This window comes from Cryptotermes secundus, unplaced genomic scaffold (assembly GCF_002891405.2).
Source record: "Cryptotermes secundus unplaced genomic scaffold, Csec_1.0 scaffold442, whole genome shotgun sequence".
In the NCBI taxonomy this organism is placed as follows: domain Eukaryota; kingdom Metazoa; phylum Arthropoda; class Insecta; order Blattodea; family Kalotermitidae; genus Cryptotermes; species Cryptotermes secundus.
Genome location: NW_019718275.1, coordinates 592,574 through 620,558, shown reverse-complemented (window position 1 = coordinate 620,558; position 27,985 = coordinate 592,574). Strand labels below are relative to the sequence as shown.

Below are 27,985 nucleotides of genomic sequence, written 5' to 3'. Positions count from 1 at the left end.
CATAATTACACTGCAACTATGTTGGCCATTGTTTGCTATATGCGGGAGCATGTGTTTAATATACTCAGAATATGGTTATCTGTAATATGCAAAGAAGTGTATTGTATTTTTATAATATCTTATTTGTTTGTTTTATAGATTTTGTTCTTACAGTTGACATGTTTGTTGTAGTAGATGTGAATATAGTTGTCTATGCAGTGTTAATATTTGCATGTTACCTGTAATATGTAAGAGATATTATATTTTTTGTTATTACTGCTTATGTGTTGCTTTACTTACGTGTGTTGGGGTGGCTCATCTAGATACAACTTCCTGTTGGGTTGGTTGTATTGCTGTGCTTTCCCTGTGTGGAGATTTTGTATGTTCCATATGGTTGGTGCCTTTTTTTTTAAGAAAGTGAGGGGAATATGTCCTGCTCTCTGGTATGGAGTTCGTATATGGATTCAAATATGGGGATGTCTCATTCACATGTAGGTTTTCTTTGCTGATTCTATAGATGCAGTCTTTCTCTAAAGTATTTGTCTGCTTTTCTTTCCTATTTTTATATTGTCCATAGTATCAGCCATGGTCCTGTACGCATACCCCGTGTTTAGTATGTGGTTTGAATAATAATAAAAATGCAAGGGAGGAGGAAGAAAAAATAAACTAAGGAATGAAAGAAACAAAATCGAAAGAAATGAAGTAAAGAGGAAAGGAAAGAAAGAAAAACAAAAGAATGCCTGAAAGAAAGAGGTGAAGGAAAACCAGAAAGCAACTTCATCTCCATGAAAAACATATCCTTGTCACTGTGTTAAGGAGAGATCAAGAGAGAGCTTTCAGTCGGTAAACACAATTTATAGATTAATGTCAAGCTTCCTGAATGTTGTTCCATTTTATGGTACTATTAATATGGATGCCATCTTTGGGAATATAATGCTATGTAGTTTGGTAAATGCTTACCAACATTTCAGAGAAACCTGCTGCCTCCATGCTCAGGGTAGAATGTTATTCTAATTTTATTTTTAGGTTTCAATTCTGGATAGGGATTCTTTTCCTCGACTCCACATTTATACTGACAGACAGGGGAATATCCAGTCTCCTTGCTGAAGGGTACATGGGGTAGTGAGGCTGGAGTGTGAAGCTGACTACTCACCATACAGTTCTGAAGTCAAGAATACACGTACTTTATCTATACCTCAATTCCACCATATAAGTTCATAATTACTTGAGCACAGGTACAATTTCACATGTACACAGGTAGGGGTTTTATGAAGAAAATTAAGGACAGAACTACAGAACTGCCAGGTTTAATTACTTTATGCTATATCTGTATTTCTTGCTCTTTTTAAAACTGACTACATGGTCGTTATGTGAGCAGTGGTGTCAGTATTATGTTGGATGTTGCCTCTTGTTTGAAGTTCATATTTTGGGTGAAGACTCTGCTGTCGTCTTCAGATGAGCATACTCTCGAAATGTCGTATACATCAAATATACCACAGACAGTGGACATAGGACAACAAATACTAATGTAGCCTAATGCATCAGTCATGGTTACAAACCTGCAGAAAGATATGTGAGCAGCGGTTGGGTCAAATTAAGGGTGCTAGTATGTCATCAGTGACCAACTTTTCATCTTCTCTGCATTCAATCTCAGATCTCTCTCATTGCAAATCACAGAGCTGCCAATAATCTGCCCCATTTTCACATTATACAGGAGAGACTGCAATTTCACAGCCTTGACATGTGCAAAATCAGAATCTCGTGTCATTTTGTTCAGTACTTGGCTGGAGTTGAACATTATCTTGCCCTGTTGACACTTCAGCCATCTCTAGTTTCGTGTATTCTTTGCTGCTTTCATTTGCTGCTTGATACTTCAGGCCTGAAGAACACAATGATAAATATAATTGATTAACTGATTTGTAGATGAATTAACATTGCTTCTTCAAATGAAAAAGTTACATCATGTTGAATGGGTCAGAAAATTGATTATTATTAACAGCAAATAAGCGAGAATTGAAAGCAAACAACTGTGGCCTATTTGAGGGAACTATCAAGATTTTGTTTGCAGATATTGAATAAAACTATGAAAACCCTAACCACAAAAGCCAGTAACTCCGTGGATATTCATATTTGACAAAATGTTACACTAGTAACAAAACAAATGTGGTGCCATGTGTTGAATTGTAAGTTCATTTATTTCTTTTAACACAGAGCCTCATGCCAGATCATTTAGAACAACGCTCATTTATTTAATTAAATTAACAACAACCCACTGGTATTAAAATTTATAACTGTAAAATAGAAACAAAATAATTTAAAGAAAAAGAATTAGGATGTAAACCCAACAGAATCAGCAAGTGAATTTATATATTGTATTATTTAATAAACATATACTGATGAATGAAATAATTTTCAGACACTTTAGTGAAATAATGTCCAGTGTTAGCTTACATATTTGAAATTCTACAAAATATTGGTTAAACCTTAGATAATGTACAGCAATACATGATATGCCAAGATCAAAAGAGGAGTAGAAGTATTAATAATTAAAATTTTATCACAGCAGCATATGAAAACACTTCCTTACTCTACAACTGGCCACCTTGAACATGGAGGATGTGATAATGTGGTGCCTAGTGAAGGCTATCACACCTCAAGGGGAGACTGTGGTGAGTATGTAGCAATGGTGGAGTGATGATTAGCAAAGGGAAACCGAAGAGACTCATGGAAATATCTGCTTCAGTGCTACTTTGGCCATTACAAATCTGACAAGAATTCACCCGGGATTGAACCCGGACCTCCGCGGTAAGAAGTCAGCATCTAATTTTTTAATGCTAGTGGGGTGGGACTAAGTACCTTGTACTGAGGCCACTTCTGGCCTATTGTACCAGCCCCAGATAGGTGGGGGTGTTTGTGGAGCAATTGGTGGAATGAAGATTGGCAGGGGAAACCGAAGTACTTGGAGAAAACCTGCCCCAGCGCCACTTTTTCGACCACAAATCCAACTTGACCAGACCCGGGATTGAACCCGGGCCGCCGCGGTGGGAAGCGAGCGACTAACCACTTGAGCTATGGCGCGGCCCAAAGTCAGCATCTAGTTGCTTGAGTGTGAGTGATGTCATAGCCATTAGCTGTACATGTTTAATGGAGAAATTGAAAGGCATAGAAATAATGTAGAATGGTAATGTCTAATAAATTTAAAAATGGAAATTAACATTTCATTAGTGAGGACACGTGGCCGAAGATTCAATGGAATTGTAATGCTTACGGGGCGAAAAGTAGAGGACGAAAAAGAAGTTACTGAAAGGAGGATTTAAAGGCTGATAGAGGCACAAAATGAAGTTGTACAAAGATAGGGTAACATATATGGGCATGATCGTACCACGTTTTCTGATGAACACAACTACTTCAGAAGTTATTAAGGTCGGGAGACCCACAAATATGATGGTACCATAAATCTATCTTCCTGCTGCTCACCTTTAAGAAGCTGCTCAAGCTCGACATCACTGTTTGATGTGCGTAGTTTCTCTGTGGGGCTCAGAATTTTGGCAACGGAAGGTCGCAGGTTATGAAACACGACTTGTTTGTCTTGACGCTTGAGGTCCTGCAAGAGTGACTGGATGCCCTGGGACGCGGTAAAGTCCGCGCGGGTCACATGGCGGCAGTTGAGCACCACGACGTCCACCTCCTCTGCCCCCGCCTTCGACACAGCCTCTCGTACAAAGTCTACAGCTGGAAACAGCAGTCCAGCGCTCGGCGTCACCAATACGTACTCAGGTCCTCCGGACGAACACTGCAATATCGCCACCACGTCATGGCCATGTTATGGTAGTGCTTATATGCTGGGAAATCTGGATTTGACGAACTTACTATCAAAACACTTGGAACTTGTAGCCTGAAATTTGTGTGCAATGAGTTTGAGGAATGTATTTCATAAGAGATCAGAGTTAACTAGTTTGCTGTGCTTCTGAAGTGGAACTTAGTGCTCGAGTATAAATTTCTAAGATGCCAAGAACCCAGGCTTGACAAAGGGATAGTTTCCTCCATCTACTATGATCTGGATGACTTTTTCTTCTTTGTGATTTGTTGGCCTATAGATTGTCCAGTTCGTTTTATGTGTGTCGGCGACTTCAGGCTTGGCGGGAAGAACATCAGACTCTTCTGCCTGGGCGACTCCACGATTTACTTCAGGCTTTGAAATGATTGTACTGAAGATTTTACTATGCTAATTTGTGTAATCCAATTTCTCCCTATTGCTGCTGCATTAGGGGCTCAGGCAATATGGTTTTTACACCCACCTGAAATCGCTCCACCTGAACACCTGGTCTGGCGTTGAAATACAGAAGAAAGGCGATGTCGACTGCCACTCCGATCACAATGCCCAGTTCCACGCCAATGGCCAAGCAAGCAATCAGGGTGAGGAACCCAGGCACCAGATCCCGCTCTGGGACAAAATCGCATTTTCAAGAGGTTTAGCAGCGTTACCCATTAAATTATCACAAAATTACTTTATGACGGTTCTTTCCTAGCTCAATTATGGAAGATTTCTCATTTGCATATGTTACATAAAATGTAGAGAGGATAATTGTGAATTGGAAAAGTTGTTGGGAGGAAGCTACCGTGACCTGTGTGACGCAACATTCTTGCGTGAACCTGGAGACACTGAAATGAAAGGTAATTGATTCAATTAGAATTGGTGTCCCTCATTCGAATCATATTTAAGCCTCCCTCAAACGAAAGACAGACGCGCTGTGATAACCTGCTTAGTACATCGTTTCCCCCTCCTCGATATTCTTTTCAGATTTCGGTCAAAATAAGAGTACCAATTTAATGAAAATTTGATCAGCCGATCGCGAGTACTTAATATTCGGATGGACAAGGAGACAGACATAACGAAGCTAATAATTGAACTTTTACAAACTGTCGTTGTAAAAACTTCACAAAAAAAATTGTATTATGCTTAGCAGGGATACGGACCCTGCTAATGAAGAGGTTTCTTGCCTGAGTATTTAGATTGGCCATTCACACGTGCATAATAAAGAGCTTCATAATTTATACTCTTCTCCAAGTATAATTAGAATAATCAAGTAAAGGAGGGTGAGATGGGCAGGGCATCTAGCAAGAATGGGGTTAAGAAAAATGCATACAAGATATTTGTGGGAAAGCCAGAAGGAAAGAAACCATTAGGACAACCGAGTCGAAGGTGGGTGGATAATATTCAAATGGGCCTTAGAGAGATCGGATGGGATGGTATGGACTGGGTATATCTGGCTTAGGATAGGGAACAGTGGAGGGCTCTTGTGAACACGGTAAAGAACCTTCGGGGTCCATAAAATGTTGGGAAATTCTTGAGTAGCTGCACAGGTGGCGGCTTCTCAAGAAGGGCTCAGTCCAGTGAAGTTTATTGCTAAGCTTTCTTCCATATGACGTACGCAGTGGATATGGGTAGGTCTGGTTAATGATACTCACTACAAGTATTGTTTTTTTTTGGGGGGGGGGCATTATCCATCTTCTGTCTATTGGACCCAACTGAGTAGGTTTTACCTGAGGATGGGGCAGACTCCAGTCTCCGAAACGTTGTGTTTTGAAAAAGAAACAGGACAGGTTTTTTAAAAAATAGACAAGACGACGGATAATGTCCAAAAAACAATATTAGTAGCAATGTGCCATGGTCACAAACCTTTTAGAGAGATACTCACTGTTTGACTTCCACATCGGTTTCACCATGCCAATCTCAACCATGAAGAGTACTGCACAGATAATCACAGACGATAAGGTGGCTTTCGGAATAAAGTAGAAGTACGGTGTCAGCAGACTCAGTGCCAGGATCACCATGATGCCTAAAATAATTCATTTCCGATCATTTATTTATCCCGAGCCACTCTCATCTAATCCACTTTCCCACTCTCTATTTATTCACAACTAACCTTAATATTACTTTTCTCATAAAAAGTAATAAGGACGTAAAAGTATCCCTGTACCAGGCCGTGAAGGCCAATAGGATTGTGAGACGTTGAGGGTCCCATATTATCTAGACAATCGGCTCAAAGATGGCGGTAAGGTTGTCAGCCTTACGCGCCGGCCGAGCTTTACTCCCCAGGAAAATTATTTAATTAATTCCTGGTACTCATTTCTGTTAGAGGCTGAGTCGACCCCAGGGCCATAGTGCGGCTAGAAGGATTAGGTAAATTGAAAAAAATCGAATGACCTCATCGGGATTTGAACCCGCGACCTTCCGACTTGTAGCATAGTACCTCAACCAAGTACTCTACCGCGTTCATATAAGCCAATCTACGAATATATATTTTGTTCTGCCAAGTGGAATTTCTCTAAAAAATATGAATATTAATGCACATTACAGATTTCGTTTTAGTGTGTAAAATGGCTAGGCAATCATAACCTCTAGAATTTTCTGATAATATTCATTCATTCATCAGTAATCTATCAAGACGACAGGTCCACAGTCTCTTCCAAAACAGTTCCTCCACTTGACGCTATCTAGAGCTTTCTGCTTCAAATGAAAATATCCTCTTCTGTCCCCAAGGTCATCCAGCATCTTCTTACGTCTTCTTCTTCGTCTTCTGGTCACTTCTATCCGCCCCTCTATCTTTCCTTCAATAACTTCTTTTAGAAGGCAGTTACCGCGTAAGATATGACCAATCAAATTAGCCTTCCGTTTTCTTATTTCGTGTAGGATATTCCTCTGCTCACTGACTCTAAATAACACTTCTTCATTTCTCACATAATCGGTCCAACTGATCTTCTCCATCCTTCTCCAACACCACATTTCCAAGCGTTCCAGGTACTACTGATAATATATAGCGAAGAAAATAAATCGTTGGGGGTTTTTGAAGTTCATCAGTCCCAGAAATAGATCATGTCTCAAATTCAAAATGCAGCATAAGAATAACGTCTGTGTTATTTCGTGAAAATAATATATTTATTTTTGTAATTATAAAAAACCAACAGATAAACTTATAAACTGAGCAAAGTAACTTACATTATGGCAGTATGATCCGAAAATTCAACACCTCTAATACCACAGCCCACAATTTGATATAATTCAAACACATAGCTTAATTTTCTAGGATCAGTTTTATTGTTTCCTTCTTTCTCCAACAGCTCTCTAACTAGATGCTTTACAGGATATTTCCTCACAAAAATTCTGTATGCATTTCTCTGTCTTCACCATCCTAGCCACGTCATAGTCTCCTAGATTTTACTCTCTTAACAGTAGGTGAACTATTTTATCCACGAAGTCCTTAGTTATGTATTATTTTACTTTGACCACTTGCTTCATGTCTCTGAAGCAGAAATGTTTCCCTGAACCTCTGACTTCAAAGTAAGAGATCTTACTTCTTACCCACACAAAGTACTAACTCGGAAAGCGATAGTTATGTATATCCAGACCTTCAGTGTTTCGGAAAGGGGCTTGAACAACAAGAGGTTTCGAGGTCAGTACTAACAGGCTTTTCAAGAATTAATTTTTCTCCTCTCAACACTAACCTCATTTACCAGGTACACCTATTTTATTTATATTTTAGGGAACTCAAAAATATAATAAATTGTTCTGACTTGAATCAGGAACAAAAAAATATCATAGCCGAAACGTGGCTCTCCCATATAACTTTTGAGGCTGTCACGGTGATGTTTCGGCTGGACATTCTGCCTCCATCTTCAGGGATGGTTACACAGGTTGATGAATTATTATATACGGCAGTTGCGAAGAAGCAATTACCCTGATGTTACCACATCACAGACGTTACTTATGGAAGCTGTAAGTTTCTTATGGCGGTGATTGATCAGATTTTGATTCCCAAAAGAGTTCTTCTACCCTGAAGATGGAGGTAGCACATTCCTCCGAAATGTTGGTATCCACCTATATGACTATACCATACCGTTTATGTATGGTTTATTTAGTGATAATCTCTCTAGCTCACATGACGTTCAATGCTAGGATGGTTAATGCGTGATGAATTGGAAACGATGTAGAAAAAAGCGGCCGTGGTCTATTTAAAGTTTTTATTCTCCGTATTCGTCTATGGGGTCATATCCGGTGTTCCAGCTGAAATTTGAAGGGCGCCTTCCGAATATACAGAGTGATTCTAAATTATTGTCTGGGTTTCCGTTTATAGGGAAAGTAAACTCTGACAATAATTTAGAATCATTTGTATCTCGAAGGGGTTACTAAGTCAAGTTAACAGAAAACGACCCTTTGTACCTGTATAGAGGCCTCCAAATGGCGTCCGAACTCCGCTGGCGTTGTTGACAGCACTGCGAGTAAAAGATCCACTGATGGGCATGGACCGCAAGAAGGAGCCCACGACGTTGCAGAGGCCCAATGTTATCATCTCCTGCGTGGCGTCCAACATAGCACCGCTTGCTGCCGCACAATTCCACATCACAACACAACTGAACGACATTGGGGTACATAGAAGCTAGTACGTTCAGAATTTGTTTTAGCGAAGTTTCATTACCTTGATCACAAGATCCCGCCACTCGAGCCCCTGTCCAACTTATGAATTCAGCCCACACCCTGTTTTGTTATGCCACCTGGATCAACCTATTGGTCTCCTGCCATCAGGTCTTAAACTAAAAATTTATTTGCCTTTAAGTAACGTTATAAAAATGAAATTGTGAACCCCTAAAGTCCAGTTGTTCTACGCGTACATGTATCATTTGCTTTAATACAATAAACTGTACATTGCGCCCACAGAATACATATGTCTCCTACAGTTCTCATAATGAACAGCGACTGTTTACTCCTAGCAGAGAAGTAATGTTTCCTGGGATGTAAGAACGGAATTCCTTATATTTTATTTAGAAGAAATTCAGCCCTTAAAATATTAATCTGATGGTACTGGTTGGGATGATGATAATAATAATAATGACAACAACAAAATTATTTCATAACAATCCCTTCCAGAGCTCCTTAAAACTGTACCATAATTACACACCATATCCTTGATTCAGGACCCAAGTGATACGTCAGTACTGACATTAGTAATTCTAAAAGCAGAAACAATAATAAAAAAGAGTTGCAGTTTTAGTCACAAATGTACAACGTAAATTTCACCTATAAAAGTGAAAGATAATGTCCTTATGCTTAATTAAGCATAAGTGTATTAAGGTATATTTTATTGCTAGTGGGGTGGGACTAAGTCCCTTGTACTGCGGCCACTTCTGGCCTATTGTACCAGCCCCAGATGATAGGTGAGGGTGATTGTGGAGCAATTGGTGGAATGAAGATTGGCAGGGGAAACTGAAGTACTCGGAGAAAACCTACCCCAGCGCCACTTTGTCCACCACAAATCCCACTTGACCAGACCCGGGATTGAACCCGGGCCGCCGCAGTGGTAAGCCAGCGACTAACCTCTTGACTTATGGCGCGGCCCAGTGTGGAGGTATAGTTCCATGCATTCTTAATTTTGGCACTAGATAGAGGTGAGTGGTCAGCTTCATGACCTGGCCGTTTTATCCCTGAGGTAGGTGACTTGTTGGGCTCCCAAGCCGGCCTGGACACTATGTCTCCCTGTACAGACCAGTTAGATCAGTGAATTAACATTTTCTGGTCGAACTCTTATAACTCATAATGAGAACCGAAATTTGCCGTGCTCTCAGCACTACTGAAACTTACAAAATGATTTAGCGATAGCAACATTGCCAAGAATTGCAATGATGGGAACAATGGCTATCCCGGATCCCAAGTGGCTCACCATGTCAGTAAAACTGTGGGTCTGGTTGCCGTAAAAGGTAGAGAAGGGGGGAGGTCCGGCGTGGGGAAGTCCCGCCTCGATCTGACCTGGAATCCACACAATTTGTATAAAATTAGGAAATTAAATATTATTGCGAAATGCAAGAAACAAAATGTAAAACTATTAGGGTCGCGTCATTTCCGAAATTGTGTTCGTAAACAAAGTTCATGGAAATTAACAGCCTTTTATTAAACCATTTTATACTAATTCACTGTATTCGGGATTCTCTGGCACTACAGCATGATATTTCAACAAAATGGCTGCCATTGAACTCGATACTGATTTTTCGATATTTATTTTAAATTGATTATTTAAATAAGAATGACAATCTGCTTCTAAATGCTGCTTCAGATATTAATGTAAGGGGAGCAATGCGAAATCTCTCAGTGACATCAATACATTAAAAAATAAAACATTCAATAATACAAATATTCATTACCAAAAACATAACTAAAAATTTATTGAACAGCAGTTTTACTGTTATAATTTGAGTTTAATTCTGGGTTGGATTCTAAGTCTCTCATATTGGCCCTCACGGAATAAAAAGAAACAAACTCCGTGGCCTATAGTCCGCAAGCGAACTATACCGACCGAGCGACCGCCGCTTGTCAGCGAAGTTAGTGCAAACTTTTGCGGATAGAGGGTGTCACTTGGTCAGGGCAACGGATCCCCAAGGCCGTTAATGTCTGTTTTCTAGACCGGAGCCGCTATTTCCTAGAACTAGCTCCTCAATTATCCTCATGAGGCTGAGTGGACCCCGTTCCAGACCCACTACTTCTCAGCAACTCTGGTAGCGCCGGGGATCGAGCCCGGGACCTCTGGATCTGTAGCCATGAACTCCGACCACTTGACCACAGAGGCGGTCACTAATATAACCGGTCAACGATTTGCAACAGAAAAAATATGTTTAAATATTCCAACTTCTGTTAGAGGTTAGATTAACCTGTGGTGACAGAAATACATACTTAAAATTTGAATATTATTTTATGTCCTTTAAATATTGACATATTAATATAGTTTCAAAGGACATCGAACTTTCCACTTGTTAACGCTGATACAAATTTCAGGATTGTCTTGAATAACCCTATCAAGTAAATAATATATCTTTGTAACACCATGAACCTCGGTCACTGATGCAAATTGCATAGTTGCTTTCAATCCCATATATATATATATATACACGCCCTTCTGCCCACTCATCCATTCGTTCATCATCAGTCTATCAACGCCATATCAGCCCTCCATCCAACCATTCACCCATCTAAGAGCCCACAAATCTATCAACGATCAGTCAGCCTGTCGGAGTATACCTAAAATCGCCTTAAGAGTATTTGACACAAAGCAGGTTAGTTAACTGTTAATTCTTAACACCTGTAAGTACGAATGGCGTTTGTCCTTGGCTCTTGAAGATGTACGATATGACAGCACAAATTACAACCACCATTGCATTGCGTCCTGTAGCTATGAAGAAACAGAGTTTGGTGAGGGCTCTCTGTCGACTGGTCTCCTTCCCAGGTTCACCCAGCCTAATGTCCTTTAGTCTCTGTAAAACGGATATACAAAGGTCACATTTCGAATGCATACACACAAGTTTACTGAAACAACTTTGATTTGTACTTTTCGTATGTGTATTTCTCTTTGGATCGCCTCTGTTGTCTAGTGGTCAAGGTTCCTGGGTATAGATCCAGAGGTCCTGGATTCGATTCCCGGCGCTGCCAGATAATCTGAGAAGTAGTGGGTCTGGAACGGGGTCCACTCAGCCTCGTGAGGATAATTGGGGAGCTACTTGAATGGAAAATTAGCGGCTCCGGTTTAGAAAACTGAAATATGGCGCTGACCACGCGACACCCTCTATCCGCTAAAGTTGGCACTAACTTCGCCTGAGAAGCGGCGGTCGCTAGGTCGGTATAGTTCGCTTGCGTCCTAAACCACGGAGTTTGTTTGTTTGTTTGTTTGTTTGTATTTCTCTCTTTACTCTGGTTCCCACATTGGAGCATAGGGCTGATTTCTCAGTTTCATGGTCGTTTTTGCAGACGGTAGGACTCCTTGGACGGATTGTCAGATCGTCGGAAGACTATGTGTGTTGGTATCACCAAGAAGACAAATTTAAAATCCATAAAAGATTTATACAATATCGTTTTATAACGAAGTATTTTTAATGGTTCTCTGATGTTGTTTAACTATGCTATGTTGAGAGAAGACCACATTACCCGGGGCATTTCCCACCGCGATGCGTCGCGTCGCGTCCTCAGGTTGCGGATGGAGGAGACGGCTTCTATATATAGAGGGTAGCTGCAAATACAGGGTTATTCAAAAGTCCGTGAAACGTTTTAAAAATTCACAACAATTAAACTATGCATCGGATCATGGTAATTCTTACTCCGATAGAGAATGAATCTCTCCACGTTTTTTTTTAAACCGCCATTGCCTGCTAATCTCAGGGGTCTTCGCAACCGTATCACCGCTGCTGTGGCTCTGGTCAACCGTGATATGCTGACACGGTTGTGGGTCCAAATGGATTATCGCATAATGTCTGCCGTATCAGCAAAGGTGGACACATCGAGCATCTGTGAATTATGTAAAAAAAACTTGGTGAGTTTATCTCTATTTCAGTGTAATAAAATTTGGTATCCGTTGCGTAGTTTATTTATTGTAAATTTTCAAATCGTTTCACGGACTTATGAATAACCCTGTATATTGAATCAGGGGTTGCGGACAGACGACAAGAGGTGATGCTTAAGCTTGGGGATTTTGTGCAGCATGTTAAGACATTTTTCACAACTCTCAGTCTTGGTTAGATTATTTGGAACGAGCTAAGGAACGGAAAATGGATCTGAGATTTTGAAAGTGTCATGGCGAACCACTTCAACCACTTCCCCAAGCACCATAGGAAAATGTTGTTAAGACGTTTCAATGACAAACATAAGGAGAGGAGATAGTTTTAAACAGATATTTTGGAAATGAGTTAGATGAAACTAGTAATGAAAATGGGAATAGAATAATATACTTTACCACTTCAAAACATTTGTCAAGAGTACAATGTTCATACATCGCAACATTAATACATATTCTTGGGCTTCTCTTAATGGGAAGACACTGAGAATACTCTAATAGTATTGCCCTTACTCAGGATACTCAAATGCACTGGGATTATTGTGTGTGTGTGTCCTTGCAACGCGTGTACTGCATAGTTAACTGTACATGTTTGGATATGCAATGTCTCTACTTTGTTTACTGTGTGTACCTTGTTTTGCATTGTTCCCTTTATGTACAGTCTAATTTCCTTGTCTGTGTCAGTGTAAGGTCTACTGCCCAGTCTAAGGTCTACTGCCACCGGGTGAACACCCAATTGCAGTAAAACAACAAATATAATAATAATAATAATTCAATTCATGTTTATTTACGTGCAAACTTAACAGCACAGAGGCCAATTACAAAGCTAGCACGAATAGAGAAATACACAAAAATAATTAAAAAAAAAGAATACAAAAATGATAGTCTATAATAATTACACAGTTAGCATGAATAACAATAATAATAATAACAACAATAACAATAGAGGTCATCTCTTGATAGACAGAAGACAGCCTTTAAGTACAATTCTACTTAAAACTCTCTAACACTGATAGATTTCCCAATTTTGAAATATTATAGAAATTTGGGTGAATTAAATGGTAAAATGTGGAAGCGAAATACGTAGATAAGGGATAATCAAGTTCAGACGTTTCAGCTTAAGGAACAATAGTAGTATGTGTAAAGAGTGGGCCATGACATCCGGCCCTCGCAGTGCGACCTTCAGTGATCTATTGTGCTTACCCTTTGGATTAACCCTTCATTAATCCTACATTTCGAATGAAATGCAGGACTTTATTTATGGGGGGGGGGCATAAAAGTCACTTGGTTCCATGAAGAATTGACCCAGGTGACAAAATCGTAAGTAAGCTATGGCCTCACAATCACACAGGATGTGTGTGGCTGATTCGTCTTCTTGTAGGCACCTTTCACAGGTGGGTCCTCTGTCAGTCCCAGTTTGAAAAGGTGTCCTTTTAGGTGGTAGTGTCCAGTAAGTAATCCTACCACCCTTCTTAATTGATGTCTGTTTAGTTTCAACAGGTCCTTCGTTCTACTGGCAGAGGGTCCTGATATAAATCCCTTTGCCTGTTTGAGTAAGGAACAGTAAGACCGCGGCAGTTATAACGTCACTAGAAATTCGTGGCTTTTCACCTAAGCCCGTAGACATTCGCTATAGTCACATTTAGGTTTAAGTAATATTTTAATTAGGCCGCGCCATAGCTCAAGCGGTTAGACGCTGGCTTCCCACCGCGGCGGCCCGGGTTCGATCCCGGTTCAGTCAAGTGTAATTTGTGGTGGAGAAAGTGGCGCTGGGGCAGGTTTTCTCCGAGTACTTCGGTTTCCCTTGCCAATCTTCATTCCACCAATTGCTCCACAATCACCCTCACCTATCATCTGGGGCTGGTACAACAGGCCAGAAGTGGCCGCAGTACAAGGGACTTAGTCCCACCCACTAGCAATAAAAAAATAATTGGTATTTCAAGGTACATAAGGATTGGTACCGATGTTTGGTGAATTCTTAGGAGTTTGACGATGCTACTTAAACTGTATAGGGTAAAATGCGCCGAATGTTTTGCAACATGTTCATGAAAGGCGAGTAGAGATCATGGTCTATTTAAAGGTGCTGTCGAGGAATTCATCTGGAAGCACTGAAGATAACCAGTAACATCTCAACCAATATTCAGACCTCTATCTGACGCTACTCACCCTGAGACACAGTAGGCTGATGATGCAACAGACGCCCAGCACCGTATCCCACATCCTCGTGCTGCCAATATTCTGGAACAGTTTGGTCCAGGAATCCACGAATCCCTCGGAACTGTAGCTCAATCCAAACAGACCTTTTACTTGGGAGCTCGCAATTATGATGGCTGATGCTGACGTGAAGCCAGCAACTACTGGTACTGATACGAATTCTACCAGAAACCCTGCATCAAAACGTTCCGTCTTATGCAATAGCGTTACTTACTACAAATATTATGTTTTTGGACATTATCCATCGTCTTGTATTTATCTAAAGACCGTCCTGTTTATTTTTCCAAACACAACGTTTCGGAGACTGGATTCTGTCTCCGTCTTCAGCTAAAACTTACTGCGAGAGAGGGACTGGCTCTATTGATTGTGCCCAACTGAGTAGGTTTTACCTGAAGACGGAGACAAAATCCAGTCTCCGAAACGTTGTGTTTGGAAAAATAAACAAGACGGTCTTTAGATAAATACAAGACGATGGGTAATGTCCAAAGACATAATATTTGTACTAATGTAGCATCGTCACTCTTCATATATAATTTTATTCAGTTTCCGTGGAGGTAAAGCGACTGAACCTTGAAGCTGGTCACTCATCTACACTAGTACAAAGTTTAATGACAAGTGACACTTCATATTCACTCCCCTAAGCCTGCGTATCTTTATGCTTGATGCTTAAGGACAATTTACCTTTGCCTTTATGTTAGAATTCCCCGGAGATAAAGGGTCTAAGGGGAAATCTCACTACTCAGCATCAAAGACTTGAAATTAGCGTTTTAAGTAAGATATGATTTAGACCGCGCCATAGCTCAAGCGGTTAGTCGCTGGCTTTCCACCGCTGCGGCCCGAGTTCAAACCCGGGTCTGGTCAAGCGGGATTTGTGGTGGACAAAGTGGCGCTGGGGTAGGTTTTCTCCGAGTACTTCGTTTTCCCTTGTCAATCTTCATTCTACCAAATTCTCCATCATCATAATCACCCGGGGCAGGCTACAATAGGCCAATCAGTGGCCGCCGTGCCGAGTGGACCCAACTGGACTCCACCCCCCGCTATGCGAATTAAAAAAAATATATGATTTATACGCGGCGAATAATTTCCTCAGGGGATCAACCATGTCAATGTCGAATTAAAATCCAACGTTTTAGAGATCTCCTTCATCTCCACCATCAAGTTCGATGTGGTGAATAATCATACATCGTGTTTTATGTGAGGACGAGTCCCTGAAGATATCGCATAATTCCAGACAAGTTTCCTCATAGGAATAAACGTATTGCCGATTTTGTTGGCGGTTGGTGGATTCACATTATTTCAAACTATGCTCATAAAATGAGACTTTATTCATATTTGTTGTATCGCACTATTTCAAATTTGCATAAAATGCGACCGCACTATATAAGAGTATACCAGTCTGGTCAAAACAATACCTCATTCTATTGACACAAAATGCGGCAGGAGACAGCATTTAATGAGCGCGTGGGAGATCTCAGAAAAGTTGGATTTTAAATCAGCATTGACACGGCTGATCGCCCGAGAAGATTTTCATACAGGATCAACATTGTGTATATCGGGTCAAATTATTAATTAATTTAAGATGCCTAACTAGAAACGTACTTCATTCGAGAAAGCAGACTCAAGCGCTCAAGCGGCACTGCTTGTCACTCATATTGGAAAGATGTCTCTTTCGAATCTCTGCAGAACACGATTATAATGACTGAGGGTTTCGTAATTCTCCTCCCTCCGGGGATAATTCCGGTGTAAAGGCAAAAGATGAAGCTGTCCCGGTGCCTGACTAATTAAGCACTACGCCATGAAGACGTATGGGGAAGTGGATGTATAGAGCCATATTTTGTTGAACTCTACACCAGTTGGAGGCGAGTGGTCAGCTTCACGCCCTGGCCACTTTACCTCGGGGGAAAGAGCCCTCGGTACCCATTGGATAGGAGACTGGGTGGGCCCCAGAGCCGGTCTGGACGACGTGGAGAAGAGAAAATTCTTGACCCTACCGTGACTCGAACTCCGACCCCTCGGTCGTCCAGCCCGTAGCCAGTCGCTATACCGACTGAGCTATCCTGGCTCCCAATTTAGGTCATAACCGCTTCCTTCCACACAATTCCAACTTCATTTTTCACTGTCATTCTGCATAAAGTGAGTCACTGATAGTCGTGCTATAAAGTGCAAAGAAGCGTAGGATTTTAGGTTCTCACAGCAGTGGTCATGAATAGTTGTGTCTCCTGGGATATAACGCCCTGTAGTCCGTCAGTAGGCCAGCATGAAGCAGGTAACGAGTAGACATGGGATATAAAAGGCCTGTAGTCTGTCAGTAGGTCAGCATGAAGCAGGTAACGAGTAGACATTGGACATAACGCCCTGCAGTCCGTCAGTAGGTCAGCATGAGGTAGGTAACGAGTAGACACGGGATATAACGCCCTGCAGTCCGTCAGTAGGCAAGCATGAAGCAGGTAACGAGTAGACATTGGACATAACGCCCTGCAGTCCGTCAGTAGGTCAGCATGAAGCAGGTAACGAGTAGACATTGGACATAACGCCCTGTAGTCCGTCAGTAGGCCAGCATGAGGCAGGTAACGAGTAGACATGGGATATAACGCCCTGTAGTCTGTCAGTAGGTCAGCATGAAGCAGGTAACGAGTAGACATGGGATATAACGCCCTGTAGTCTGTCAGTAGGTCAGCATGAAGCAGGTAACGAGTAGACATGGGATATAACGCCCTGTAGTCTGTCAGTAGGTCAGCATGAAGCAGGTAACGAGTAGACATGGGATATAACGCCCTGTAGTCTGTCAGTAGGTCAGCATGAAGCAGGTAACGAGTAGACATGGGATATAACGCCCTGTAGTCTGTCAGTAGGTCAGCATGAAGCAGGTAACGAGTAGACATGGGATATAACGCCCTGTAGTCTGTCAGTAGGTCAGCATGAAGCAGGTAACGAGTAGACATGGGATATAACGCCCTGTAGTCTGTCAGTAGGTCAGCATGAAGCAGGTAACGAGTAGACATGGGATATAACGCCCTGTAGTCTGTCAGTAGGTCAGCATGAAGCAGGTAACGAGTAGACATGGGATATAACGCCCTGTAGTCTGTCAGTAGGTCAGCATGAAGCAGGTAACGAGTAGACATGGGATATAACGCCCTGTAGTCTGTCAGTAGGTCAGCATGAAGCAGGTAACGAGTAGACATGGGATATAACGGCCTGCATTCCGTCAGTAGGCCAGCATGAAGCAGGTAACTAGTAGGCCTTCACGCTAGTTTCTTGCTTCGCTTATTCGTTGACCCTGAAGATGGAGCCGACATGTTCCCCCAAAACGTCCGTTAACTTTCAACGGACCACACAACATTATATCCCAGAAGACAGAACTGTATACAAGTAAATAAACAAATTATGGATTATGCTAACCCAGCTGCAGGATGCCACACAGAAACACTATACAGCCGGTGAGGAAACACAGAAGCACCGCCATGTCCGGGTTTGTTTCGTGCGTGTACGTGTAAGTGAGCAGTGACATCAGCGCCGTGGGACCGATGTTCACTTCCTTGCAGGTCCCAAACATGATGTAGACCACAGCACCCGCCATGGCAGAATACAGACCATACTGCGGAAATGAGAGTGTCCCATTGAGACGTGACCCAAAAACACCGGGATGCATTGTCAATAGCCTATCCACTCAGGATCTAATAAGTATACACGTATTGCCTGCCAGCCGAACACAACGGCAGTCTTCGCCCGCTCGAACCCTGGGATCATGATTTCGAATCCCACTGAAGGCATGGATATGTGTGCAGTGTCTACCATTCAGTCCAGAACCTTTTGTCTTCTCGTCCAAAAACATAAAAATTAGAATATACAAAACTACAATTTTGCAGGTGGTTCTGTATGGGTGTGAAACTTTGTCTCTGACCTTAAGGGAGGAACATAGACTGAGGGTGTTGAGGAGAATATTTGGACAGAAGAGAGATGAAGTGACAGGAGGTTGCAGAAAACTGCATAATGAGGAGCTTCATAACTTGTACTCTTCTCCAAGTATAATTAGATTGATCAAGTCAAGGAGGGTGAGGTGGGCAGGGCATGTAGCACGAATGTGGGAGGTGAGGAATGCATATAGGGTATTGGTGGGAAAGCCAGAAGGAAAGAGACCAGTGGGAATACCAAGACGTAAGTGGGTGGATAATATTAGAATGGATCTTAGAGACACAGGATGGGATGATATGGATTGGGTATATCTGGCTCAGGATAAGGACCAGTGGAGGACTCTTGTGAACACGGTAATGAACGTTCGGGTTCGATAAAATGCTGGGAAATTCTTGAGTAGCTGCAGAATTGGCGGCTCCTCAAGAAGGGCTCAGCTCCAGTCTGCGGTGCAGACAGCGGGTATTAAACAGACACCGGTTAGTTCATGTATAGAAAATGTGGGACTGAATATTACTCATGAGTGGTCACAGTCGTTTTATTAAAATATTATTTTATTAAATAATTCTTTTCGTTAGAATAAAGGCTACTTCATTGTCTATGAAGTGGTTTAAGAGAATATTACTGTATTATTTATTTTCTTTTGGAAATTCCGCTTGACAAAATTATGTCTCACTAAATAAGCACATTCCTTTCGCTTCAACAAAACATTTCTCAAGGCGCGACCTTACTTGTGCGTGGAGTCCCGCGAGGGATGCGTAGGCAATGGCTTGCGGGATGAGTGTCAGGCCCACTGTGACGCCTGCGACCAGGTCAGCCACCGCGATGCTTGGCTTGTAATAGGGTAGCCAGTTCAACAGCGGCAGGCGCTTTGCCACCAGTCGGCGTACATTCCTCGTGTTCAGAGTCCCCAGCATGCCTGCAACCAGTTTATATGCAAATATTGTACCGTAGCGACATGTGCTGTATTTATTGCAGTCAGCATAGCTTCTGTAGAGACGCTTCATGTATTTCGGCCATCATCAAGTCCGCATCACTGTTTACTACATGCTAACCCCTTACATTTGCCAACGTATACAGTGCGTATATTTTGTGTTGTCCTCCACAAAACGCCGGAATAAAATAAAAAAATATATATGTATTGCAGTAAAAGGAATTAATGTTTCAACAGATGTTAATAAATTGACATTTATTTCAAATTAGCAATTTAACAAGTGCGTATATATTAGCACTGCGCAGCACTATGGCCCTGGGGTCGACTCAACCTCTAACAGAAATGAGTACCAGGAATATTCTTTGGGGGTAAAGGGTGGCCGACAACCTTACCGCCATCTGTGAGCCGATTCTAGAAAATGTGGGAGCCTCGACCTCTCACAACCCTATGGGCCTTCACGGCCTGTTACAGGGATAGCTTTACTTCTACACCCTAATATACCAAACTGACAACACAAATTATACCCGCTCCGAGCACTGGGCGATGTAAGGGCTGAACAGCTCAGCCAGTAGTGAATATGGATACTTGATGAAGGCCCAAAGGCCGAAACATGTCGTCTATGTGTGGTTTAAATTATAGTAGAATTTACCACTCTTACTTAAGCTTATGTGTGCAAATGTTCATAGTATTTTGAACTTAACTCATATAATTCTTCCAGTCTGACAGGAATTGAACTTAAATTATTAAATACAAGTTTAAACGAACATGTGAGTAGTTTCATTTTATTACACGACATTCTGAAGATGATCCTATAGGACCGAAACATGTAAGGCAGTTCTATTGCCGCAGCATTTTAGTAAAACTTTGTTACATTTCATTGTTGTCTTGTTCTCTAACAATTCATCTGTAAGACCAAATAAATATATTGTTATTAGACACGTTAATTTGTGACATTCATTTCTCATCATCATCATCATCATCATCATGTAACCTAAAGTAACAGGCCTGAAGGCCCCGCAATAGTTCAAGCGGTTAGTCGCTGGTTTCCCACAGCGGCGGCCCGGGTTCGATTCCCGGTCTGGTCAAGTGGGATTTGTGGTGGACAAAGTGGCGCTGGGGCAGGTTTTCTCCGAGTACTTCGGTTTCCCCTGCCAATCTTCATTCCACCAATTGCTCCACAATCACCCTCACCTATCATCTGATGCTGGTACAATAGACCAGAAGTGGCCGCAGTACAAGGAACTTAGTCCCACTCCACTAGCAATAAAAGAAACCAGGCCTGAAAATCTCCTGGTAAATCCATATTGTTCTTGAGCACCCGAAATTTCTTGTAAGTTTGCATGCCGGACAGTGTGTTATTTTATTACTGATCGCAGAAACTTATAAATATGTCACTGGGGTGGCCTCTGGTGAAGATCGGTCACATGCTTCAGACGTTGAAATGGCCGTCGCAGAAAATATTATGATCCAATAACCTTACTCACCAATAACCTTTAAGCAAGAGAAACAAGCTAAAAATGAAGTACTAATTATTACGTATCGAGATTCAAATCGAAGTTATTCCAGATATAAAGCAAGAAGCCTGCGGGACAGTTCGATTCAGTTGTCCTATTGCAGTGTCCCGTAAACTGTCGGTTGCGTGCAGGAATCACTGACTGACTCAACCAGAACGTCTCTCGTCGCAAACCAGTTATGTAGCTCTGCCCTCTACTTCACATTGGTGGCACATTTCCTTGAAATTCATACCTTCCGTCAGCACTCCTGTGAATCCCAAGTGACTTCGTTGGCATCATGTTCGTCATTGTGAAACGTCACTGTCTCGGACTTCGTCATAATCTTCGCCCCTACAAATTCCTACTTATTTATTTAGACCACTCAGACAGATTTATAACCACGTGATCCTATGTTCGCATCTTGATCAGGCCGGTTTTTTAGGTTATTCTTTTGTTTTAGTTATTAGAACAAAGAAATTCAGTATGGGCAAGAATATTAAATCAAGTTCTATGAATTTTTAGCAGCTGAGCTGAAGAGGAAATTAAATCATAAGCGGTTGATAGAGGACTGGATTGCAAAAAGAGAAATATGCCGTTTTACGAAGTTCTGGGAAATATTTCAACGGAATGTTCTAGGTATTTCCGCACATATATCCTTGCCCAAATCAGAAGATAGATATCAGAATATTTCTATGGATGACGAAGTGTTTGCACTGCACATCCACGCAATGAAACCGTACAGTAAGCGGTTTATGACTGTTGTCTATGAATGTTTAACTACAGACTACTCCGCGCCCCTAGTGTAGGGAAAGAATAGTTATTCATTTTTATTTTCGACTAGATTTGAAAACAGTGAATTTCGAGTCAAAGATAGTATATACAGCGACGCTGGTACTGAACTGGTTGGTCTGTCTGTAACAATCTAGTAGTTTCTTAGGGGTTGTGGCGATGGTGCGTAGCACTAAGAATTACTGGGTTTTTTTGCTTTGTCCATTGTACGGTATTCTGAAAACTAAGAACACAGCGTTTCGGACTCTGGATCTACTTCCGTCCTCAGATGAGGGGGGAGACACCTATTCTGTTGGGTCCCTTAGAAAGAACGACTGAGGCAGTGTCATAGCTCAGGGTGTTAGTAACCGGTGTCCCACCGCGGCGGCCCCGGTTCGAACCCAGGTCAGGTCATGTGAGATTTCTGATGGACAAAGTGTAACTGGGTAGGTTTTCTGCGAGTATTTCGGTTTCCCCTTCCAATTTTTATTCCACCGACTGCTCCACACTCATTATCAGCTATCATCCGGAGCTGGTATAGTAGGTCAATTAGTGGCCGACGTACCAAGTGGACAGTCTCACTCAACCCCAAGAAATTAAACTAAATTAAACCAAAAGAGTGGTTGAGGTTAGCTTTTTTTAAGGTACCAAACAAAGTAGATGTCTCCCCCTTCGCCTGAGGACAGAAACAGATCCAGTTTCTGAAACCAAACGTTGGACGAAGTCCAAAAACCCTGTGATTCTGTGCGGAATCTCTGTCGGGTCACCGAATTTTCTGACCGATGTTTTTCAAAGTCTTCCTCAGTTCATGCCACGGTTCCTTCCTTCCTAATATCTTCTCGTTCAACATCCATCCTAACATCCGACGTTATAGATATAGTCTCGTTGCAGAAAGCGCCTTTGAATAGGCTGCAACATCCCCCTCATCACGTTGGTTTGTATAATTAACAAAATGGGTTCATCACGCGATTCTGCTGATATTCAATAATAGTGAATATTGGAATTATGGTTTGACACGAAATGGAAGGAACGGAAAATATATTGTTACAGTGTAGAAGTGGAGTTTTTCTCGAGCCTTCATCGGAGACAAAGAATTATAGAAATATCTTACGTGTTGCAACAATTAGGGAATTGAAGGCAAATCATTTGTCAGATGAACTGATTTTTTCCCCCCTTGGCACTACAGACCCAGTGGGCCTAGGCCTACCTCTACGAACTCCGTCCACTTCGGTTTTTCTAGATCTTACACATTCGGTAGGACTCCTTGGGCGAGTGAGCAGCTCGTCGCAAGGCCTCTACCTGTACACAAACACAGAAAAACGCACACATACAAACTAAACATCCATGCCCTGAGTGGGATTCGAACCCATGATCCCGGTTTCCAAGCGAGCGAAGACAGTACATGCCTTAGACGGCTCGGCTACCGTGACCGGCAGATGAAGTGATTACCTTTCACAAAGATGTTAAACAAAAGTACTGACCTGATATTTTTAGCCTGCTTGGCTTACTTTGATTTCAGTGAGAATGTCTCATATACTTTATAATAAACATGTCATATAAACGTTGCTAACTGCGATGCCTTGTTCTAAATTACCAGCAGGTTACTAATTGCAAATGCTTGTCACGTTTCGAACACGGGTGACATCTAACGGAGGGCTCGCAAAGTCTCTCTCTTCTGTTACCCATCAACACGGGACATAAACATTCTGTAGTGACGTCATGTAGTCTGCTTGGATTAATGATAAGATGTAAATCCCATGCTGTTTGTGGTATATTAAAAGTTTCGAGTCTGCTAGGAATGAACAAATTTTGCATTTACTTTCGCTCTGAAAGAAATTATTTTGTCTACGGCAGTATTTAGGACCTCTGTACCAGATTACGGACCGCCTCTGTGGTCTAGTGGTCTTCCTGGCTACAGATCCAGAGGTCCGGGTTCGATTCCCGGCGCTACCAGATTTTCTGAGAAGTAGTGGGTCTGGAACGGGGTCCACTGAACCTCATGAGGATAATTCAGGAGCTATTTCAAGGAAATAGCGGCACCGGTCTAGAAAACCGAGATTAACGGCCGTGGGGAACGGTTGCGCTGACCACGAGACACTCTCTATCCGCAAAAGTTGGAAGCCGAGAAGCGGCGGTCGCTCGGTCGGTATAGTTCGCTTGCGGACTACAGGCCACGGAGTTCGTTCCCCCCCCCCCATTACGGCAAATACTAGACTGCATTTGTCTTCATCTAGCATTGCCTTTAGATCAGGCTGCTTAGTTTTTTATTTTTAGTGGGGTGGTACTAAGTCTCTTGCACTTATGGCCTATTGTACCAGCCCCAGATGATAGGTGAGGGTGATTGTGGAGCAATTGGTGGAATGAAGATTGGCAGGAAAATCGAAGTACTCGGAGAAAACCTGCCCCAGCGCCACTTTGTCCACCACAAATCACACTTGACCAGACCCGGGATCGAACCCGGGCCGCGGCGGTGGGAAGCCAGCGACTGACCGCTTGAGCTATGGCGCGACCTGAGGCTGCTTAGATAAATTAATTTTAATATATCTCATGTCAAAGACAGGATGCGGTTAGGATTCATCTGGCTCAAGATAAGATCCAGTGGCGGGCTCTAAAGAACACTGCATTTAACTTTCGGTTTCCATAAAAGGCACAGAACTTTTAGATGAACTGACTGACCATTAGCTTCTCACGTAGGATTTCTCTGGACAGAGTTATTTAGTGCTAAAGCAGATGATATGGATGCCAAAATTTGGCCCCTAACAATTTTCCATACCCCTGGTAGAGGAGCCTCTTAATTGTATAATCACAATAAGCAAGGCCGATACGTATTTGTAAGCATTGTCATTCACATTGCAGCATACCAAACGACGGGCCTTCTTTCTCTGCGCAAAGCTATGTTGTTAATCCCGTCGAGATTATACAAACCAGACGCGCAGTCGCAAACAGTCCCGTTTCGTTTGGAGCTGAACGAGATGCAGCCAGTGTATTTTTCTCATACATGTAGCCTGTGGCTCTGCTGTCCAAAAACACAAAAAATAGAATATACAAAACTATAATTTTGCCTGTGGTTCTGTATGGGTTTGGAACTTGGTCTCTGACATTAAAGGAGGAACATAGACTGAAGGTGTTTGAGAACAGGGTGTTGAGAATATTTGGACCGAAGAGAGATGAAGGGACAGGACGTTGGAGAAAACTACATAATGAGGAGCTTCATAATTCGTACTCTTCTCCAAGTATAATTAGAATGATCAAGTCAAGGAAGATGAAATGGGCAATGTGTGTAGCACGATTGGAGACGAAGAGGAATGCATATAGGATATTGGTGAGAAAGCCAGAAGGAAAGAGACCACCAGGAAAACCTAGACGTAAGTGGGAGGATAGCATTAAGGAGGATCTTAGAGGGACAGTATATGGTGGTATGGACTGGATTGATGTGGCTTAGGATAGGGACCAGTGGAGGGCTCTTGTGAACACGGTAATGAGCCTTCGGGTTCCATATAATGCTGGGAAATTCTTGAGTAGCTGCAGAATTGGCAGTAATTGAGGCTTCCAGTGGTCCAGTGATTGAGATTAGCTCTTTCTAAGGGGCCCAACTGAGTAGGTTTATCCTTCCCTATCCACCTGAAGACGGAGACAGATCCAGTCTCCGAAACGTCGTGTTTTTTTTTGCCTTTTTGTCTTTTACATACCAGACGATGGGTGAAGTCCAAAATAAGCCAAAAGAAGTACAGTATACACCATCGTCAGAGTCCTTTCAAGTCTATCTGTGAATAGGTTGTTTGTGATATTTTTCATGTCCTCTGCTTGTTAGTTTCACTATGATTGTCTAATTTGTCTAGGAAGCCAAGTTGCTTATAACTGCATTTACAAATTTTCCTGCATTTCGATTATGAAACTACATTTTATTGACTCTCATTACCTTGAATTGTGCAAATTTTGGCAGAAGGGTTCTTCCCAAACCCTTTAGTTCTAGTTGGTCTCTCTGTTTCTTCCTCAGGATCTCTTTCTCATCAGTGATTTATTCCAGGGGTAGTTTTTGTGTTCAGTTTTCTTTATTTGGTATCTTTATGTGTTGCAACCATTGGGCTATCTTCATTTTCGTTACCACAGTTCGTAAAAGGTAAAGTTGTCCCTGTGCTTAACTAATTAAGCACTACGCCATGAAGGCGTATGGAGGAGTGGATGTACGAGTATATGCATATTTTCTTGACCTCAGCTCGAGCTAAATATAAGTAGTCACCTTCACGTCGCGGCCGCTTTACCCCCTGGGAAATAACTCTCGGTACCCATTCAATAGGCACGCGCGGGTTTAAGTCCCTATGAGATCACTGGATTATTTTTCAATTGACCAAATCCTTCCAGCCGCACTATGACCCTGGGGTCGACTCAGCCTCTAACAGAAATTAATACCAGGAATATTCTTGGGGGTAAAGGGCGGCCAGCGCGTAGGGCTGACAACCTTACCGCCATCTTTGAGCCGATTGTCTAGAAAATGTGGGACCCTGACGTCTCAACCCTATGGACCTCCACGGCCTGTTACAGGGATACATTTACTTTACTTTACCCATTCAATAGGAGGCAAGTTTGACACGAGAGTCTATTTGGACGACGTGGAGGAGAGAAAATTCTTGACCCTACTGGCGCTTGAACTCCGACCTCTCGGCCGTTCACCCTGCAGTCATTCGCTATACCGATTGAGCTATCTCGGCATCTTTTAATAATGTGTGTACGATGTATTTTTACTTTATTCGCAGGTGTCTCTCTTTGACGATACAGCATTGTAATACCAACGAATGTTAAAGACTTATATGTCCAAATTAATTCTAATTCTATGAAAGCCTTAGTGACCGCATCCAGAATGGTTCAGGGGCCCACACATCTTCTTACCTACGGCTTTTGCCCTTGGATCATGATGCAGTAAACCTGAGTGTGTTGGAGTAGCGATAATAAAGTAGACTTAGGGGTGTTTTCGGTTCGAATCTCGACCTGGACACCGACTATCATGACTGAAGTTCTTTTTGGTTCTCTTCAGTCTCTCCAGGAATAGACCGGAAGTATATCTCGATTAGGCCACGATCGCTTCCTTTAAAATCGTTTCCGGTTAATCAGTCATTCTAGATTCGACGCCATGTTGCATATTGGCAGCGCCGTAACAAAACAGCGATCACGCAAGCGGTGCTCGCCCACGTCTTCATCACGTGACGCTTAAGTAACATCTATAACTTCTCAAACACAGATTTTTATCTGCAACAGATGAACGTTAAGAGAATACAAAATCGCTCTTTGAAAGTATAAAAGATTATCAACTCCGACCAGTGTGACTGATAAATGTTTTTCTCTCTCCTTTTTAATCTTTCATCCCTGACATGTTTCAGTCAGAGAAACCATCTACAGAAGGATATATCAATACAAGCGGAAACTATTACAATGTGTTTGGTCAATATCAATACGTACATACAATATCATTACAATGTCATGAACATGAAATGTGATCCTTTAACAACCACAGCAACATGCATGAATACATTAAAATATTCATAAATTATTCTGTGGTCTAGTGGTCAGAGTTCCTGGCTACAGATCCAGAGGTCCCCGGTTCGATGCTGGTGCTACCAGATTCTCTGAGAAGTAGTGGGTCTGTAACGGGGTCAATTCAGCCTCATGAAGATAACTGAATAGCTACTTGAATGGAAAGATAGCGGCTCCGGTCTAGAAACCCGAAATTAACGGCCGTGTGGATTCGTTGCGCTGACCACACGAAACCTCTATCCGCTAAAGTTGGTACTAACTTCGCTGACAAGCGGCGGTCGCTCGGTCGGTATATTTCGCTTTCGGACTCAAGCCACGAAGTTTCTTATACTTACTTAATTTAAAAGTGTGGTTTAAAAAGACTTTGTTAAAATTTAGAAGCAGTTTAGCTCATGTTCTTTATATTGCCTCTCTTTAAAGGAAGTTGAGTGTCTACCACCTCGTGGTTCAGTTGTTTGATAAAAAAAAACATGTCTCAATCACACTGGACGGAATTAATAACCTTTTATAATATTGCTAGTGTGACGTACCAGGATGAACCAAATCGCTGTTTGAAAAATGTGCACTCTCCTGTTAGAATTATTTCTATCCAATTTCTTTGTTTGGAAGAGATGTTTAACGTGAAACGTCTTCAACCTATTACGCAATTAAACATGAATAATGGGAATTTATGAAATATGAATGCAAGGTTATGAGCAATTGTTGATGACACGGAACTTTCTCGCGGTAATTGCGAATTCATTAAGTATACTTCCACTGGAATGTAAGAAATGAATCTAATGAAAAAAGCA

At 42.0% G+C, this 27,985-nt stretch overlaps 1 protein-coding gene across 4 annotated transcripts in view; it reads right to left on the bottom strand.

The window, feature by feature from the left end:
- Positions 1-673: 673 nt before the first annotated feature.
- Positions 674-27,985, bottom strand: part of LOC111875296 (sodium-independent sulfate anion transporter) — a 52,160-nt gene continuing 24,848 nt past the window's right edge. For 2 of the 4 annotated variants that reach the window (XM_023871443.2, XM_023871426.2), the window contains exons 2-11: positions 19,202-19,389; positions 17,961-18,156; positions 14,514-14,734; positions 11,106-11,277; positions 9,617-9,781; positions 8,201-8,362; positions 5,679-5,819; positions 4,278-4,423; positions 3,457-3,772; positions 674-1,858 (exon numbers count right to left, since the gene is read on the bottom strand). In XM_023871443.2, the coding sequence (XP_023727211.1) occupies positions 1,731-1,858; positions 3,457-3,772; positions 4,278-4,423; positions 5,679-5,819; positions 8,201-8,362; positions 9,617-9,781; positions 11,106-11,277; positions 14,514-14,734; positions 17,961-18,156; positions 19,202-19,387 (1,833 nt within the window). In that variant the 5' untranslated portion in view covers positions 19,388-19,389 and the 3' untranslated portion in view covers positions 674-1,730. Of the gene's footprint in view, positions 1,859-3,456; positions 3,773-4,277; positions 4,424-5,678; positions 5,820-8,200; positions 8,363-9,616; positions 9,782-11,105; positions 11,278-14,513; positions 14,735-17,960; positions 18,157-19,201; positions 19,390-20,888; positions 21,098-27,985 lie in introns of those variants that run through there. The other 2 variants (XM_023871416.2, XM_023871435.2) reach the window with 2 other exon arrangements.